Source organism: Styela clava, chromosome 1 (genome assembly GCF_964204865.1).
Source record: "Styela clava chromosome 1, kaStyClav1.hap1.2, whole genome shotgun sequence".
Lineage (NCBI taxonomy): Eukaryota > Metazoa > Chordata > Ascidiacea > Stolidobranchia > Styelidae > Styela > Styela clava.
In genome coordinates this window covers 23,196,324-23,217,522 of record NC_135250.1, presented here as the reverse complement: position 1 = coordinate 23,217,522, position 21,199 = coordinate 23,196,324, and the positions used below count along the sequence as shown (strand labels likewise).

Below are 21,199 nucleotides of genomic sequence, written 5' to 3'. Positions count from 1 at the left end.
AAGACACTCAAGTTGGTAATCTGTAAAGAATCTGCTCATCAGACTTCCCAACAGCCTGTGGTTTGCAGAAGTCGCCTCATCAACTCTTGCAATGACAATTCGATGAACTAAATAAAATAGGAACTTTCGGGTTTGCTTCGGGCCTGCAAATCCAGTTAATTAGTCGGGCTTGGGTCGGGTTTAATACCCACGGGCCTGAGTCGGGCCGGAATTTGTGGCCCAATCTTACCTTTATTTCGTATAGAGATTTTAGTGTCGAATTAGTATAAGTTGCCCCAAATTAAACAGTTTTATAATTTCAAACACATTTCCCACATGTTCAAATAATATAAGTAACAATTAAAATATAAAACCATACCATCACCAGAGTTTTGTATCATATATAATACAATATATGTCAATTGAAAATAAGTTAATCCATATTATCATACAATTGTCATCCAAGTTGTGCCCACATTTTATATATGTTTACCAATAATTGATCGATTTGCGGTAGTTAATTTAGATAGAAAATCAGACAACAAAGTGGTGTTTTGGCACTTTTCTATCCACTATCTATCTATGAATTAAATCAAAATGATGCATAAATTTGGACATTTGAATCTTCCCATATATTCATCAAAGCTGGTGTTGCATAAAAAATGTCACATCATGATTGATCTATGTATGAGATCATCCAAGTGTTCATACAATAATAAATCATTTCTTTCACTTGTTTTCAATATATTTAAAATTTCTATCAGTTAACATTTGAAAATTGAACGCATAGTACTTCTACTTTTAACTATTTCATCCTTTTTTACTGAATTTCGATATTCCCAAATTGTTGATTTTTCGCATACTTTTGCGATTCATATGCTAAAATAGTATTTTGATTATTTTCTATGCAACAGCCCATTGACATTCCAAAAATAAACGGTCTTACTACTTACTGAATACAGCGAGAAGCAGAGGAGAACAGCACACAAAACAGGGGGAAACAGCGCAAAACAGAAAAAAAATTTGCAATAAGTTGGGGCACATATTTATTTATTTTTTTAGTTGGGGTACCACGGCAGCAAATTAAAAACACAAACCAAGGCATGTAGGCTGTAATGGCAGGTCTTCCCCTGCTGGTGACACATTTTGGGCAATGCAATTTAGAACATTTTCCATATGGATACAGTTTTAATTGATTTAGCTTTAGGGTTAGATAATAGAAAAGTAGATAAAATTTCGCATGATGACCTAGAATCCGCGGGTCTAGTATAGTTTAGTACCACAAGTACTTCCAGTGGGTGCAGCATAACGAATTTTGCATATGTTATACCTAATCCCCACCTGACTATGCCATCCAAAAACTACGTCACTAGGACGTCACCGTCACGTGATATGGCTTGCCAAAGTATAATTACGATCGCCCGAAATGGCATCTGCGCCGCCGATAACGAACTCGCTAACGCCGACGATCCCTCTTCTATGGTGATCGTTGTGACGAAAAAACGAGAGAACTAGCTTGCTCGATTTCGGGTGATCGTCTGCGCGATTTTGACGACCATCCTCATACTTTGTGGGTCTTATTACGCCACTGTGACGTTCAAATGACGTAATTTTCCGGTGATGTAGTCAGGTGGGGGTTAGGATTAAAATATGCAAAAATTGTTGAGCCAGGCCAACTAGAAGTGCATGTGGTACTAAACTATACCAGACCCAAATCCGCTACATAACCTTGTAAAAATACCGGAAATAGCACCATAAAACCATGGCGAGAGGCACCGTTGTTCTTTCGTGGCAGGAGCCGTCATGAGGTGGTAATAACTGCGTCTCCTGTTTTGCGCTGGTTTCCTTCTGTTTTGCGCTATTTTCTCTGTTATGCGCTGTTTCCCTCTGTTTTGCGGTGTTTCGCGCTGTACGGTAGTCAATAAGTAGTAAGACCCCAAAAATTTATGACATAAAGTCTCTTCAATATTGCATTCACACATATACCTAGTTCATTGATGAATAAAAATAAACTTATACCGGTATGTCCAGAATGCCGAAACAAAATGCACCGTGTTGTATTTCCCACAACACAACACCTTCCTGCCTGTTGTCCGTGAAACGGGGAATACCCTAACTATCTGGTGTTGGATTGTGTGACTCTTGGATACCATCCAGTGTGATCACGATTGCTCGACAATAATAGATCACCAAAAATATTAATTAAAATATGATTTCCCGATCTTCTAGATTCTAATTGGATATGAAGTGTACATATGGATCGTTTTGTTATTATGTTGTTGTTGTTGTGAAAAAATATCTTTCCTCATTACCTACTGGAGGAATTGTTTTAAAATTTCCATTGGGTTAAGATTGTATTTTTTGCTAAAAGTCTGTGACTTTCATTTATTTTAAAAAATTCTGTTGGCTTTTTAGTATTCAGTTTTTGTGTGCGACGACATCAAAATAAAAAACTACTCCACTTTTTAAACTTTCTCATGATTCCAGAATCTACTGGTGTTCTAGGTATGAAAAACTTTTTATAAAACTTTAAGCCATTGATCTATTTTGAATCCAACTCGAGGACATTTAAAATAGTGGTTTCCAGCCAAATTTCAAAATGAGTTTACTAAACTGCCAACTCCACAGCCTGATATCAATTCCACTTTTTGCCAAACAATAATGACATGTGTTGTCTGTGTAGATCTTTATCAAAAATATGCATCAAATCATCCTCAACAATCTTTTGGGAAATTACCGAGTGATAAATCAAGCATGTTATGAAGACAAGCAGGAACTTCGCGACCATCACTTCTTTTTCAGCTGATCTAATTATGATATTAATATTGCAAATTACAGCTGTGAAAAATTGCATAAATAATACCAGTGAGAATTTGTCAGAAGAGTAACTACGAGCATCAAAATGAAAATTTATATTTCCTTCGAGTACCTTATATATTACATAAAGCAATAACAATGACAATTTCACTGACACAGATATTTTATCAAGTTCAGTGAATTAGTCAATATGAATATACTACAATAATAAAATTTTCAAGGATATTCAATAAAACCATATTCAACCATTCTTTTATTACAGAACTTATTGTCTGTTAATCAGGAATTGAAATCAATGAATAATAATGATATTTCATGGCTCATTAGTTGCCAAGAAATTCTTTAAAATAAAAATTTCTCAAAATCATCATCATTTTCAGAATAGAAATATCAGAAGTTTAATAATTGTTCTCAGCCTAGAAGGCCACAGCAAGTTTGTTATGACGTTATACAGATGATGGTATGAAATGAGCCTCACCTCAAAAAGATGCAATATTATAACATGAAGACGGGCGGCGTCACATTGCGTCAAGATGATGAAGCACGAGAGTATTCGTCACAAGAGAGAGAGAGAGATAGCATTATGCTATTGTCGCTTTCAATTCGCATCGACAGCGCGGGATTTCTACTTTTTTGAGGTAACTATCTCATTTTTGAATACAAACATATACGCGGGGATAGCGATTAATACGTAACTAACAGCAAAAAGGTATGATTGAAGTCGGGCGGTGTTGAATTACGTCGAGGTGATAAAGCACTGGAAAAAAGTAATTTTCACCACATTGATATGACCGTGGAACGACGTTGTTTGAACGTAGAACAATGATAAAAAAAACAAATTTCAAACGGGGGGGGGGCACGACCAAAATCTTTCCAAGTGAAAAGTGTACGAGTGGCCGCGAAAACGCTTACTGTTGCGTCCCTATTGTATCTTGTAGATTAGTTAACGCTACGCTAATAAACAAGGGGGAATTCATTCGACTAAATAATAGACTTTTAATACAACACATTTTAATTTCAAGTCAATGATTAGTTTCCAATGAAAAATTTTCTTTGAAAGTAATTACTTTTTGAAGCATTAACAAGAGCCGCATGAAAGGTTGAGAGCGTTTTGTTATTATGTTGTTGTTGTGAAAAAATATCTCTCCTCATTACCTACTAGAGGAATTGCTTTGAAATTTCCAGTGGTTAAAGATTGTATTTTTCACTAAAAGTCTATCACTTTCATTTATTTCAAAAAATTCTGTTGGCTCTTTAGGATTCAGTTTTTGTGTGCGATGACATCATCAAAATTAAAAACCACTCCCCTTTTTAAACTTTCTCACAACTCCAATATCTACTGGTGTTCTAGGTATGGAAAACTTTTGGACCTCCTGAAGTATGCTGAACTCAGGTTGTGTACCAGGTTAAAGTTATGCGACATCTTAGTGCGCATACTTCAGGAGTAACAAACTTTTTATAAAACTTCAAGCCATTAATCTATTTTGAAACAACTTAAGGACATTTGAAATATTGTCGTTTCTAGCCAATATTAAAATTAGTTTATTAAACTGCCAACTCCACAGCCTTTCCACTTTTTGCCAAACAATAATGACATGTGTTGTCTGTGTAAATCTTTATCAAAAATAAGCATCGAATCATCTTCAACAATCTTTTGAGAAATTGTCGAGTGACGACACAAGCATGTTATAAAGACTGGTTGGAACTTTGTGACCATCAGATAATACTTAATTTCTTTCTCAGCTGATCTAATCATGATATCAATATTGCAAATTACAGCTGTAAAAAATTGCACAAATAATGCCAGTAAAAATTTATCAGAAGATTAACTACGAGCATCAAAATGAAAATTTATAATTCCTTCGAGTACCTTATATACATAAAGCAATAACAATGACAATTTCACTAACACAGTATATGTTATCAAGTTCAGTGAATTAGTCAATATGAACAACTACAATAATAATATTTTTGAGAATATTCAATAAAATTATATTTCCTTAATTACAGAACTTATTGTCTGTTAACAGGAATTGAAATCAATAAATAGTGATAATATTTCATGGCTCATTAAGAAATTCACAAAGATTTCTCAAAATCATCTTCATTTTCAGTATAGAAATATCAGAAGTTGAATAATTGTTCTCAGCCTAGAAGGCCGCAATAAGTCTGTTATGACGTTACAAAGATGATGGTATGAAATGAGCCTCACCTAAATAATACTGATAATGCATTGGACAACGGTGATCAGCAGTGAGGTCATTACTAAGGCATGGGTGAATTAACACTACTCCTCCTAAACCTAAATGTTTTGTTCTTTCTTTTTGTTATGAGATTAAGTTCAGTTATTCCTGTTGCAGTGTGCTACACTTTGTTTATATTCCGTCATTATTACATTATCGTTCTTTGTGTTGTGATCACTGATTATCGTCAAGCGACAACGGACTGCATTTGCCTTACTGCATTAGTTACGTGCCGTTACGAGTATTAGACGGTAGTCCGATTAAGTTTGGCTATTCTTAGTGACTCAATGTAATTATGTTGCATGTTCTTGTGTTTAGGTTAAGATGCGTTTTTAGTTTCTTAAAGCCATAATTTTGGTTATAATAAATAAACTGTCATAACAATTTAAGAAACTAAAATCTTAAATATGGATGCATCGATGAAACCAGTGAGACTTGACCTAAATCTGAATTCTCCAAGCGCGGCAAAGGAATGGAAGCACTGGCGAAAAACATTTGAGAACTACATTGAAGAATTAGAGATGAGTGTACAAGAGGGCCAGTCTGTGAATAAACTCAAGAGGCTAATCAACTCAGTATCTCACAATGTTTATGAATATATTGAAGATGTGGACGCTTATAGTAAAGCTATGGAAGTGCTACATAACTTATATGTCAAGACGCCGAATGAAATATTTGCACGACATCTGCTAGTTACGGCAAAGCAACAAACTGGTCAATCCATCGACGAATTTTTACAAACTCTGCGTAATCTAAGTAAAGATTGTAATTTTAAAGATGTTTCTGCCGCGCAGTACCGCGACGAACTTATACGTGATTCTTTTATCAATGGTATTTTGTCAAATAACATCCGACAACGTCTTTTGGAAAACAAGGACTTGACTCTTGAATTAGCGTTTTCACAAGCTTCATCACTTATCTGGCGCAACGTAATTCGTCAGCATATGAAGCATCTCGAATCGACGAATTGCAACCTTCGGCATTGGCCACTTCCGAAACCTCTTTCGACAATGAAGGTATAGTAACTGGCCGTATAACAGGGCGAAAATGTATATTCGGTGGATATAATTACCACAATCGTCAAAATTGTCCCGCACGCAATGCCAATTGCTACAAATGCGATAAAAAAGGCCACTTTGCCAAAGTTTGCCGATCAAAGATGAATAAATCTGAAGACTCTTCATCTATAACGGCGTCAGTAAATCCATCAGTCCACGATGTGCAATCAGCACCACGGTGTTTACTGCCGGCAACACTTCCAGTTGTCATAGCTGGTCGCAATACAACTGCGTTGATAGATACCGGAAGCTCTCTCTCTTTTATAAACGAAAAGACTGCGAGAATGCTACGTTTGAAAATTTTGCCTTCACGGGAAAATGTAGTGATGGCTGTCCAGCATCTGCAAGGAACGACTATTGGATCCTGTTTAACTGATATGATAATTGGTACTCGTTCATATACCAAAGTGCCTCTTAAAGAATTTCGAGGTCTTTGTTGTGATTTATTGCTCGGTCAGGACTTTCAAAGACAACATGAAAGAGTCATTTTCCCTTTTAACGGCTCTCGTCCTGAACTTCTAGTTCAATATGAATCAAAAGTATGTGGTTTAGAAGAAAAGGGATGAATAATATTTAACATATCTTTGAACTAGTTATATCGATAAGCAGTGAAATGATGATAATTAAAAAATACAGTGATTTCAAACGATTGAGCATTTAATATAAATAACCCCCACCTGATCATTAAGATCAAAAACTTGAATTATTGTATGAAACTAAAATCAGATAGGATCCATCATAAATAATTAATGTGAGTTAATGAGAGAGATATGATAACAATTAGGGCCCGACCGATATTTCGGCCTTGTTTTTCATAAATTTCGAACTATCGGTATCGGCTTATTTTACCGATAGTTACCGGCCAATCACGTGACTGCAAAAGTGTCAAAATTACATCGGGCAAGCAGTTTTATCCCTTGTTTAAAAGGTGTCTCTCCTAATGCCCGGTGGCGTGTAATTATACATTTCATGTATGGCCATAACTGGAATGTTATTATCGATAATGGCGTTTTTGAGAGAGTACACAAGGGAAAAAAGCAATTTAGTTTCGGCTTAAAATGCTAGTTCTATAAATAGAATAGATTTGAAGCTGTTGAGTCAGTAATCATAGGAACATGTTACAGGTAACTTGAAGCTGAACACATGCTGGGAGATCCTTATGATGGCAATACCTGCTTTCAATGGAATCCTATGCTGGCAATACTTTGTATTATATGTCTATTACTATGACAAATAAGGAAAACACAGAATTATCAGAGTGTTGCTTGTTACTTGTAGTCATCTTTTTTTGTGTGGTAACATCGGTATCGGTTTATCGGCCAAGTTTTAGAAAACTATCGGTATCGGTTTTGAAAAGGCAGTATCGGTCGGGCCCTAATAACAACCCATAAAAAATTATTACGGGGAAAGCTCCTGTAATCTGACATAACACAAAATTGAATAAAATATTGAAAAATGATACATTTTCAGGAATTAGAGATTAAATTGTTGACCATATTAAATGGAATGATAGAAAAAAAAATATATACAAAATCAACACTACTAATATGAAATAAGTTTTCACTTGTCACTTCCAAATAAAATAGGTATGAATTATCAATATTGATATTGGCTATCTGTAAAGAGAAATTATTCAGCTATATCTTCAAACATTCTGTAAATTCATTCTTGAGCTAAATGTATAGAAGAAAAATTATCAAATAAAACTTTTTGTCAAACACATTATTCAATCTAAATATCAACACACAAATGATTGACAAATGACAAGTTTCCATAATTCTGCAAACAAATTAAATCAGGAAAATTGATAGGTATATTCAATAAGATTATGAGAGCCATATTTGTACGAATAAAATAGTAATTGATGTTATATATTTATTGCAAAACTTGCCAATGGAAAAATATTTTTTCCTTGTATTGTTTCAGTGATTTTCCATTCTTTTGTTTCTGGATCATATTCCTCTATATTTGCAGGATTTCCATTTCCCCCAATGACATAAACTTTTTCATCAATCACACAACTACTGAAATATTGTCTTGCATTTTTCATTGGTTTCAACATCATCCAGGTTTTAGTTACAGATGAACGAAATTCAACAGTAGTGAGAGATTTTCCATCAACATTTTTACCTCCCATAACATATATTCCTTCCTCTGTAGCAGTTGCAGAAGCTTGATATCTTGCTTCATTCAATGATCTATTATCCATTGACCAAGTTGATGTGACAGGATCAAAAATCTCAATTTGGTTTGTTACTCGATCTTGTTGATTCGTTCCTGTGATACAAAACACCTTTCCATCAGCAGCCACCAAAGATTCCCAAGCTAGAATCAATGATTTGTTTGTTAGTCTGGTCCATATATTATTTGATGGATCATATCTTTCCATAATGTTCGAGTATTTATGATACTCAATACCATAAACGAAACCATCAAGTGCAACTGCACATGTACCATAAAGATTTGTATTTGTCATTTGTTCCCACTTTGCATTTGATTCAGCATATTCAAGTCTATAAAACGGTCCATTTTTACAAATCACATAAATGTAAGATTCCATCACTACAGCAGAACATACTGTATTCTGTATGATTACTTGATCTATGGTTTGCATTGGTGTCCATGTTTTATCATCAACATCATGAGAATGTATTCTTCGAGAAGTTTGATCAAAAACAACAAGCTGTTTATTCTCTGTGAAATTAAAATCTTTCGAACTGACATTCCCAGTACTGTCTAAAATTGATAAAGTCAATGACTGTAAATATTTTCCAGATCCAATTATCAATGGTTCATTTTCAACAAGGAATCTCCTATATGACAAAGTCATTTTTATCAACTGAAATTTCATCACCAAACCAAGAAAACATTCTTTTCTCACATCAATATCATGTTTGGTCCATGCCAACAACATCTTACATTTCCCTTCTTCCTTTGCTTTTGTTTCCTTTGATTCCATCAGAAATGAAATAAATTTTTCATCAAGATCCATAAACTCATCAGACTGGGCAATTTCTTTAAAACGTTTCAATGCAAATTGATTGCATTTTTCCTCAAGTTGTTTACAGTTGTACCTATTTGCAATTTTTTTAGTTTGAAAAAACGATCTAGGATCAAGATCATCTTCCAGAAAAATTGCGATACTATCACAAAGTCTTTGCAGCTGCATCATGTGAGCGACACCCATGAGTGTTTCACGTTTTTCTTCGGCAACATAAGCATCCCCAGTGTAAATGAAATCAACACATTTTTTAACACAAACTTCATCAAATTCCTTTATTTCAACGACACCAGAATTTGTTTCCACATTTTCATGAGATAACATTGCTTTAAAATAATCGGAACTTGCAGACACAATATTCTTATGAACAGGAAGTTCCTCAGATCCAGCTTTGATCATGAAATCACAATGACGTCCAGTTTTACGATATTCATTTAATTGTTGTAAAATTTCAACAGCATGTTCTTTAGAATCTGTATTGATTTTTTCTTCCATTTCTGAGACTTCGTCTGATAATTTAAAGCACTGCTTATGATTATACCACTAATAATAATAATACCTTAAAAAGAGAAACAATAATTAAACTAAAGACTTTACGGTCCATCACATATAAACCTCTGGGAAGAAAAAGGAAGGACTCATTTAGGTTAATTGCTTCATAAAACAATGATTACAACAAAAAAATTAAACTCTAACGAGAAGAAATGCAATAAGTACACAACCACTATGGCGAAGCTTTTGACTGCTTAATTTGTGTCACATAAATGTCAAGATGTGACAGTACATAACCTTACAACTCTCAGTTATGGAGTTTGTAGATAAAATATCAGTATGAAAGATAGGCCATGCATATTTCTTCGGTCAAGAAATCACTGAACAAAAATGAACATTTACTAATTTTAATATACCGGTATTTCTATGTTTTACCACCATACTGCTACTGTGCTACTGTGAATGTTTTCAAAATTCCAGTTACTGTTAACTGCCTTATTGAACATGTTAATGTATCAATATCCAAACTAAAATATAATGAACCACATTTCGCTATCAGAAGTTTGTATCGTAAAATCACCAAGTATGGCTGTATGATCCAGGCCATCAGAAATATACCAGACTTACCAGAAACTTATTCTTTGTTTAACCTATTGCAGAATTGTCAGCAGAACAGATAAAAGGTACCGTATAAATAATATCAATAGGTTCTGCCTATACATATAGAGAGATACCCGAAAATATTATTTTTTTCGTTCCAAAGAATTTTGATGTTGTTTCAGTGCAATTTGAAAATCGCAAAGATCCAACAAAAAATTCAAACGATATAAAATAGTGCAATGAGCTTGTACAATAAAAATACAGCTTACAGAACAACCAGATGACATTGCAAAAAAAATTACTTAGGTAACTTATATACAAAACATAACATGTGATATATTGCCACTTGCAAAGAACACATATGCCGGTACCCGATATGACATGCCATTTATTAGCAATTTGACGTTTTACAGAAATTTTAGAAAACTTGGAGGAGTTTACATGTTTTGTAATTATTAACATATGAATTTGCACCTAAAAAAATTTGGTTTAAGAAAATATTATGTATCTAAATGTATAATTATAATCAACAAAAACCATTGGTGGTGGTCATGTAATATAGAAAATGGTTAGATTTGGAACAATTTTTATTTTGCCATTAGAAGAGATAAGTAATGTTCTGTCTTGATATAATAAATACATGTGATCCAATGGAAATGCTGACACAAACAAAGCAAACTGTCTAATCAAACCACAATACCATATCCTCTACTATTAACAACAAGGGGGAACAACTTGCAGTGTGGTTGAAGTTGTATAGATATGGCATTTTGACACAGGGTTATGTTGAATAATTATTAAATTATTAAATCTGCTTCAACCTTGTATTGTTTACATGTGCTGTGCTACCTATATGGCGAAAGGCAGGGGTATTTCACTTGTGATTCTCTCAATAACTGCTAAACACCATTGATTATCAGTCTTTATCTAAACACAAAATTTATATAAAAACATTATAAACCAACAATATTGATCATGAAAATACAAACAATATAAAAGAAGATATGACTGATCTATGACTTTAGAAAATCATTTCTAGAATGTTAAATCTGCACAAAATCTTGGCAGTATGAGGCAGTAATCATGTATTTACCAACAGAAAATGATTTCGATGAAAGGTCAGCAAACTATACTGATAACTCAACATAAATTGTTTAGAAATCCATTCACAAGCTCACAACATATTTATGTGACTAAACTGTTCATTGTCAAACAGGAGTAGCTTATTGTCCTAAGAGATGTATTATGGGTAGCAAGATGACACAGAAACGTGGTTGATCAAACTCTTACTATTCCCACAATCAAAAAAACTGAACTCAAAACTAGGGGTGTGTTGTCTGAGTTTGCTATGTGTCTATTAATAATGGATTCAAGGTGTTCACTTCAAATTCCTCGGAGTCAAAATTTCAGACTTTCAAAACAGATAATCAAGGTCGGAACTTTCCCAGGAAACCAGAAATCATGTTAGCATACTCAACACTTACCGGTAAATAAAGTATGCATATTAAAACATTTATAGTTTTTTCTTAATTCATTAAAGAGTTTGAAGAAATGTGTAAAATTTCCAGACTCCACACCACAGCTTTAGTTGATTATTATGGCGCGGCGGTGTGGCTCAACGGACTAAGCGTTAGGAATACGCTCGCCACCGCACCTCTAATTACTCTGCGTGGGTTCGCAGGTTCGAATCCCATGCAGGGAGGGTTATGTGCGAGAGGATTGCTGGACTCCTCGCCGTCGTTGGGTGGTTCATGTAACCGCTGGTCGGTTACGGCTTCCTCCACCACCAAGTCCATGCTTCCGAAAATAAATAATACAGTATAACTAATTCCATACCCGACTTGGAATGGTAACCAGACGAGAGGCCGTGGTTCGCCATATGGATAAGCCGTCTTATCGGCTTTCCTCTCCCCCGGGATAAGTATGTAAATCCCATCCTATTATTCTTATATGCAAATTAAAAGATTCAGCAAATGCAACGGTCTTATATATTTTGTCAACTATTGAACCTGGAGGGAGGGAAATGCATATCAAAGGGAAAATATCAATCTTTACTGAACAAAGCTCTGAAGAATATTATGATGACAAGTAGAAAAACAATGTAAATACATGCATATACAAAATTGAACCTAAAAAATAACTACAGAGCATATAACATGAAAATGTAGAATATATTTCTGTAATGAGCAATGAACCTCAAAGATAGATGAGGCTTAGGATGAAAACCATGTTTCAGTGCAGGGAATTCGTCGGTTGTACAAATAATATTCTACAGACTTTTCCCAAGATATCATTTTTTTTGCATAATTCACCAATTTTATGTTGGTATTTGCCATTGAATTTTGATGAAAGTTTGTGTAAGAAACGAACCGAAAAAGCATTTTCAAAACTACAAATAGGACGAAGATAAGCATCTCCATTTGGCAAAATTGGGAGTTTTTTCAATTTGTTTTGAAGCTGAAAACGGCCACTTGGTGACAAACTAATTTTTCCATTTTCATCTAATTCATAATCTGCTATATCACTGCCATGTCCAGGTGATTTTTTTGAAACGATATCAAGTTTGGGTAATGGTAACTCAAAAATATCACAGAACGTCTTCAAGGCATAATTCAGATTTTGATTATCCTTCTTCTTGTCCGGTCCAATAGAACCAGAATCGTTGCTTACAACACAGAATGTGGTTCTGTGGTTAATCTTTGAGGATAATACATGAGATCTGAGTGAAAATCTCCAAGAGCCACCATATCTGGTCCTTCAACTTGCACTCCATGTATTTGTATTCTATTTATAAGTTGGAACATTGCTTCATCCAGTCACAGGAATCGTCTCATCGTGTTTTGTTGATAAAAATATCTTTTTTTGAAAAATATTTCCGAGTGAATTAACACCACAGGTTTTGTTTCAATATCTTGAGTTAAAGTTTTAAAAGTTTCTTGAATATCAAAATTCGATGAAGCCATTTGTAAGGAATTGTTGATTTCATTTTCAGCTCATCTCATGATGATAATAACTATGTTATCAAAAATATACCATTTGTTATCTGTGAGAAAAAAATTAAATTGATAATATTATAGGGAGTTGTAAGGTAAAATACTTCAAAATCAGAAGGCAAACTTATATAACACAGATTAAATTCGAGTAAAATGAAAAATTGTAATTCTTGTTTATTCTAAACATTTTAGCAACCAAACTTCAACAATTTTTAACACCTTGTGCTTTTAAATTTATTAATCTTAGCAGACATAACAAGAATATATATATATGTTGGATATTTTAAACTGATGTATCTTTATCATAAGCAGTAGAAATAAAAAAAATTACAAATTGAACAGTTACAGTTATCAAAAACACATAATAAAAACAGGTTGCAATTATTGCCTACTTTATTTTACCTATTTTATTCTTAGATATTCATAATCACCTAAAGAAGACTTTATCAAAAGCTAATGCACATAAGCAATAAAATAAAGTGGGAGTTACCGCTGCTGACACAAACCTCACTATCTGTGGCACAAAATTTCAGAATTGAGTAAAGAAATAATCTGATAGGTTCAAAATAAAAAATTACGATCATAACTCTAGATAACACACCATGAACACCAAGAATCAAATAATGACAGTTAAAATAAATGCTATGTAGAAATGAAATAGGACAGGGTTGTCCAAAATGAATTGAATATTCGAAAACATTCGAATATCAAAGTATTCGAATACCTTTTTGGCTGATTTTCTAATAATTCCGAATAGTAGCCACTTTTCGCCGTTAGCGAGGTGTTTCGCTTCTAAGTGAAATCTTGAAATGATTTTCCACGCTTTGAAACGTATAGTAATCACGATGAAGTAGGATCGGCACTTAATTTGTTGGTGATCTTCTGTGTGAGTGTGCGCTTCATACTGTTGCTATCGATCTTAAGATCGGTAAGTATGTTGATAGGTATTTGCATGTCTGTTTGTGTGTATCTATGTGTGTTAGATGCACGCGATATCTCACGTAAACAAAGGTTGAATCTGCTCCAAATTTTGCATGTGCATTCATCATATCTAGGATCAGAAGCCTATTGATTTTGGATGGATTATGTCTTATAATTAACGAGTTATTAATTAATTAGTGATGGGACACACAGTGTCACTATGGAGTAAGACCACTGTTTTGGGGGATCCCCTAACCTTCGATCGATAAGTCTTAGGTTTCTAACCGATATTCTAGTTTATACAGTTATTTCCTTCACGTCGAAAATTTGAAATTATTCAAAGCCACAATTGGTACAATACCCAATAAATTAGTCATTAGGAGTTATTAGGAAATAGAGTTTATACTTTTTATCCACTTTTTGACAACCGATTTTGATAAAGATAGTTAAAAGTATCACTTTTTTACTAGGATGATTTTCTGTTGAGCAAAATATTTAGATACCAGCAATTACAAGGCTTTGCCGTATTAATTTAATTCTGTTTAACATAAACCGTGGTTGCGTCGACTTACGAAAAAATAAAAGCATTGCTATTGTATATTAAAATATCACGGCAATCTGGGGACATAAAATGTGTGTTGAACTGCCCGATTATACCTAATCTTTGATTCTCATTTTCCTACTTGCGAAAAAATAAAAGCATTACTATTGTAAAATACGGGGCAGTCTGCGGACATAAAATGTGTGGAAAACTGCCCGATTATAATTAATTTTTGATTTGAAGTTTCGTACTTACGGGAAAACAGAAGGAATTACTATACTTTAAAAAACAGTGGCAATCTGCGGACATAAAATGTGTAGTAAACTGCCCGATTATTATTAATTTTTGATTCGTATTTTCGCCCTACTGAAATATGAAAAGCAATACTACTCAAAAATATCAGGCAATCGGTGGACATAAAATGTCTGGTAAATAGACAGGTTGTATATAACAGTTATTCCATTGTTTATTGTATGCAGATTCCTTGATGCCCTAAAATATGATTTTTCACTTAAATTTATTTTTGCATGTATTCGAAATTTCATATTCGAAAATAATAATTTTGATTGTATTCGAAATAGTGAACTATTCGGTAAAAAAAATTCAATGGAAAATTAGATAGATACCACTTTAAGCATAATGAATTTAAATCAACTCTTCGAAGTCAAATTTCTTGGCCATGGTTATGCTCGATAACTGGTGAAATGCAGCTGAAATAGAAATTTGGTTATTCATTCACTTTCATGATCAAATCAACAACAGAGGTTTATTTTTACTACTACTCAATTTTAGTTGATGAATAATAGGAATAAATGATGCCACAAAGGTATAACAACTGATAAGAACAGTCAATGTTACATAAATAATGCAACAGTAGCCAGTGGAGTTACATTTTTTCCTTGAATGGTTTCAATAATTTTCCATTCTTTTGTTTCAGGATCATATTCTTCTATATTTGCAGAATTTTGATTTCCACCTATGACATAAACTTTCTCATCAATCACACAACTACTGAACTCTTCTCTTGCAGTTTTCATTGGTTTCAACATCATCCAGGTTTTAGTTACAGATGAACGAAATTCAACAGTATTGAAAATTGTATTTCCATCATCATAACCTCTCATAATATATATTACTTCCTCTGTAGCAGTTGCAGAAGCAGAATATCTTGCTGCATTCAATGATCTACTATCCATTGACCAAGTTGATGTGACAGGATCATAAATCTCAACTTGGTTTGTTGCTCGACCTTGTCGATTCAATCCAGCAATACAAAACACCTTTCCATCAGCAGCCACCAAAGATTCATATGCTAGAATCAATGATTTGTTTGTTAGTCTGGTCCAACTATTATTTGATGGATCGTATCTTTCCATGTTTGAGTAATTCTGATGCTCAATACCATAAACAAAACCATCAAGTGCAACTGCATATGCACACTTCAGATTAGTATTTGTCATTTGTTCCCACTTTGCATTTGATTCAGCATATTCAAGTCTATAAAACAATCCATTTTCACAAATTACAGAAATGTAAGATTCCATCACTACAGCAGAATATAAATTATTCTGTATAATTGCTTGATCTATGGTTTGCATTGGTGTCCATGTTTTATCATCAACATCATGAGAATGCATTCTTTGGGAAGTTTTGTCAAAAACAACAAGCTGTTTATTCTCTGTTAAATTGACATCTTTTGAACTGATATATCCATGATGACTGTTAAAAACTGACAAAGTCAATAACTGAAGAGATTTTGCAGATTCAAATATCAGTGGTTCATTTTCAACAAGAAATTTTCTATATGACAAACTCATTTTTATCAACTGAAATTTCATCACCAAACCAAGAAAACATTCTTTTCTTTCATCAATATCATGCTTGGTCCATGCCAACAACATCTTACATTTCACTTCTATCTTTGCTTTTGTTTCCTTTGATTCCATCAGAAATGAAATAAATTTTTCATCAAGATCCATAAACTCATCAGACTCGGCAATTTCTTCGAAACGTTGCAATGCAAATTGATTGCATTTTTCCTCAAGTTGTTTACAGTTGTACCTATTCGCAATATTTTTAGTTTGAAAAAACGATCTAGGATCAAGATCATCTTCCAGAAAAATTGCGATACTATCACAAAGTCTTTGCAGCTGCATCATGTGAGCGACACCCATGAGTGTTTCACGTTTTTCTTTGGCAACATAAGCATCCCCAGTGTAAATGAAATCAACACATTTTTTAACACAAACTTCATCAATTTCCTTTATTTCAACGACACCAGATTTTGTTTCAACATTTTCATGAGATAACATTGCTTTAAAATAATCGGAACTTGCCGACACAATATTCTTATGAACAGGAAGTTCCTCAGATCCAGCTTTGATCATGAAATCACAATGACGACCAGTTTTACGATATTCATTTAATTGTTGTAAAATTTCAACAGCATGTTCTTTAGAATCTGTATTGATTTTTTCTTCCATTTTTGAGATGACTTGGTTTGATTTTATAAATAATTTTATGATACTACTACTATTATTGAAAAGACCTTAAACAATAGAAAAAAATAATTAATTTAAAAATACGATAATTAATTAGACATTACAGTCAATCAAAAATAAATCTTTATATTAAAAAAAAAAAGTTTACATCACCAAGTACAACTTAAATATACCAGAATTGCTTGAACTGAGCAAAACAGAAAAACTTAAAAATTGTTCATCCAACTGTTGAATTGACAACAGAACAGATAAACGTTGCTGTACCAAGAACATCAAATACGCCTATCAAGTCCATATGTCTGAAAATATAATTCTCTTGTGGAACGTACAATGCAAGTACCGGTATCATGTAATAATAATAGTTTAATTTGGTTTGTTCTCGAGATGTTTCGAAGCCTAAAAACCTGAACTGACACTCCAACATAGTTTTATTATCTATTTATTCATACATATTGCAGTATAATGCGCCTATCCAAATGCTAGCTCATGATAGTATATGTTTCATTCTGATTCTGTTATTTCATATTTGAGTACTGATATCATACTCCATATGGGCATGTTAAACAACTAATGTTTAATGGAATTCATTCCGTCATTAGCCTGTCTGAACCTGATCTTTATCCTCTTTTTTCTCCAGTCTCCCAATGTCCAGCCCACTACAGATGATCATAATTTCAATTAGGTTTAGTTGGATAACAGGCCCACCATCAAATCTCCCCGCGACTTCTCTTCCCAATCTGCCAGTAAAATTATATTCTTTACTCTTTCGCATGTTTTTTGCATTTGTATCTGTTGAATATATTACCGGTTGGAAACAATCAACTCTCTATTCTTCACTCTTTCGCATGTTTTTTGCATTTGTATCTGTTGAATTTAATACCGGTTGGAAACAATCAACTTGACTATGACTTTTTTTTTCTCGCCAAATAAAATCCAATGCCAAAGAGAATTTTCATATTGAAGCTAAGATCTGAAGCCTGAGCCAACCCAAAATTCGGGACTGGTCAGGCCTGAAATATCAATCCTTAAGTTTGGGTTGGGCTTCTTTATCGCTGACTCTTTTTAAATGAGGCGTTTCGGCCACGAGAGAATGTGGTTTGCAAAAAAACAGAAGTTGCCTCATTAACTCTTGCAATGACAATTCGATGAACTAAATACAATAGGAACTTTCGGGTTTGCTTCGGGCCTGCAAATCCAGTTAATTAGTCGGGCTTGGGTCGGGTTTAATTCCCTCGGGCCTGGGTCGGGCCGGAATTTTTGGCCCAATCTTACCTTTTTTTTATATAGACATTTTAGTGTCGAATTAGTATAAGTTGCCCCAAATTAAACAGTTTTATAATTTCAATTGAATTGGCAACATGTTCAAATAATATATGTAACAAATGAGTTAATCCATATTATTATAGAGACGTCATCCAATTCGTGCACACATTTTATATATATATAAATTAATCGAAATAGTTAATTTATGCATAGAATTAGAAAATTAGACAGAAAACATCCAAAGTGGGTGTTTTGGCATTTTCTATTCACTATCTACCACTTGGCTCAATATCTCAAATATTTCCCATAAACACAACACCTTCTTTTATTTTTCCCACCAAATAAATTCCAATGCCAAACGGAACACTTTCATAATTTCAAACACATTAGTGTGCAGCAAGACCATTCATTGAATTACTCAGAATAGTTATCATCACTCTCGCTACAGCATCCTTGCATTATATGCATACGGATCCACCAACGCAAAAGCATAGAAAACGGAAAAGTAGTTGATCTTGTAGAAACCTAATCGATAGCACAAGTTAACATTCCCAACAAGTTCTAATAATATATGTAACAATTAAAATATAAAACCATACCATCACCGAAGTTTTGTATCATATATAATACAATATATGTCAATTGGAAATAAGTTAATCCATATTATCATACAGTTGTCATCCAATTTGTGCACACATTTTATATTATATTTACCAATAATTGATAGATTTAGTTTATTTTTGCTTGAAAAAAATGTCACATCATGATTGATCTATGTATGAGATCATCCATGTGTTCATACAATAATAAATCATTTCTTTCACCTGTTTTCAATAAATTTAAATTTCTATCAGTTAACATTTAAAAATTGAACGCATAGTACTTCTACTTTTAACTATTTCATCATTTTTAACTGAATTTCGATATTCCCAAATTGTTGATTTTTCGCATACTTTTGTGATTCATTTGCTAAAATAGTATTTTGATTATTTTCTATGCAACAGCCCATTGTATTCCAAAATTAAACGGTCTTACTACTTACTGAATACAGCACGAAACAGAGGAGAACAGCACACAAAACAGGGGGAAACAGCGCAAAACAGAAATAAAATTTGCAATAAGTTGGGGCACATATTTATTTATTTTTTTAGTTGGGGTACCACGGCAGCAAATTAAAAACCCAAACCAAGGCATGTTGGTTGTAATGGCAGGTCTGCCCCTGCTAGTGACACATTTTGGGTAATGCAATTTAGAACATTTTCCATATGGATACAGTTTTAATTGATTTAGCTTTAGGGTTAGATAAAATTTCGCATGATGACCTAGAATCCGCGGGTCTAGTATAGTTTAGTACCACAAGTACTTCCAGTGGGTGTAGCATAACGAATTTTGCATATGTTATTCCTAATCCCCACCTGACTATGCCATCCAAAAATTACGTCACTAGGACGTCACCGTCACGTGATATGGCTTGCCAAAGTATAATTACAATCGCCCGAAATGGCATCTGCGCCGCCGATAACGAACTCGGTAACGCCGACGATCTCTCTCCTATGGTGATCGTTGTGACGAAAAAACGAGAGAACTAACTTGCTCGATTTTGGGTGATTGTCTGCGCGATTTGGACGACCATCCTCATACTTTGGTGGGTCTTATTACGCCACTGTGACGTCCAAATGACGTAATTTTCCGGTGACGAAGTCAGGTGGGGGTTAGGATTAACATATGCAAAAATTGTTGAGCCAGGCCATTTAGAAGTGCATGTGGTACTAAACTATACCAGACCCGAATCCGCTACATAACCTTGTAAAAATACCGGAAATAGCACCATAAAACCATGACGAGAGGCACCGTTGTTCTTTCGTGGCAGGAGCCGTCACGAGGTGGTAATAACTGCGTCTCCTGTTTTGCGCTGGTTTCCTTCTGTTTTGCGCTATTTTTTGGGTGAGCGAACTCGTACTACTTCTTTTATCAATACCTTTCCATCTAAAATCTGTACGTTTCAAACCTTACTCTAGGTTTTGTTCGCTTCCCAGATTCTATAATCAGTTACTTTTACTTTTATCTATTTTTTTATCGTCTATTGCTGATTATGGAGTCGAAATAAACTTATACTTCTACTATTTTCCTCTGTTATGCGCTGTTTCCCTCTGTTTTGCGGTGTTTCGCGCTGACCCCAAAAATTAATGACATCATGAAGTCTCTTCAATATTGCATTCACACATATACCTGGTTCATTGGTGAATAAAAATAAACTTATACCGGTATGTCCAGAATGTCGAAACAAAATGCACCGTGTTGTATTTCCCACAACACACCTTCCTGCCTGTTGTCCGTGAAACGGGGAATAACCTAACTATCTGGAGTTGGATTGAGTGACTCTTGGATACCATCCAATGTGATCACGATTGCTCGACAATGACAGATCATCAAAAATATTAATTAAAATATAATTTTCCGATCTTCTAGATTCTAATTGGATATGAAGTGTACATATGGATCGTTTTGTTATTATGTTGTTGTTGTTGTGAAAAAATATCTTTCCTCATTACCTACTGGAGGAATTGTTTTAAAATTTCCATTGGGTAAAGATTGTATTTTTTGCTAAAAGTCTATGACTTTCACTTATTTTAAAAATTCTGTTGGCTTTTTGGTATTCAGTTTTTGTGTGCGACGACATCAAGATAAAAAACTACTCCACTTTTTAAACTTTCTCACAATTCCAGAATCTACTGGTGTTCTAGGTATGAAAAACTTTTTATAAAACTTTAAACTAAAAATATATTTTGA

General features: G+C 33.9%; 3 protein-coding genes across 3 annotated transcripts in view; 1 reads left to right on the top strand and 2 right to left on the bottom strand.

Annotated features, from left to right (window-relative positions):
* LOC120325496 (kelch-like protein 25) overlaps nt 1-17,128 on the bottom strand; it is a 30,378-nt gene extending 13,250 nt beyond the window's left edge. The window contains exon 1 of the mRNA XM_078113580.1: nt 13,908-17,128. Coding sequence (XP_077969706.1) covers nt 15,500-17,128 — 1,629 coding nt within the window. The 3' untranslated portion in view covers nt 13,908-15,499. The remainder of the gene's footprint in view (nt 1-13,907) is intronic.
* On the top strand, nt 5,447-6,061 carry LOC144424383 (uncharacterized). Its single transcript, XM_078113675.1, has one exon. It carries the CDS (start codon nt 5,447-5,449, stop codon nt 6,059-6,061), a length of 615 nt encoding a protein of 204 aa, XP_077969801.1.
* LOC144424371 (kelch-like protein 24) lies at nt 6,694-9,593 on the bottom strand. The gene has a single exon (XM_078113623.1). The coding sequence runs from the start codon at nt 9,591-9,593 to the stop codon at nt 7,965-7,967; it is 1,629 nt and encodes a 542-aa protein (XP_077969749.1). The 3' UTR covers nt 6,694-7,964.
* Nucleotides 17,129-21,199: the final 4,071 nt, after the last annotated feature.

Coding starts and splice junctions, on each gene's coding strand:
- LOC144424383 (XM_078113675.1), top strand. CDS start 5,447: ATGGATGCATCGATGAAACCAGTGAGACTTGACCTAAATCTGAATTCT.
- LOC144424371 (XM_078113623.1), bottom strand. CDS start 9,593: ATGGAAGAAAAAATCAATACAGATTCTAAAGAACATGCTGTTGAAATT.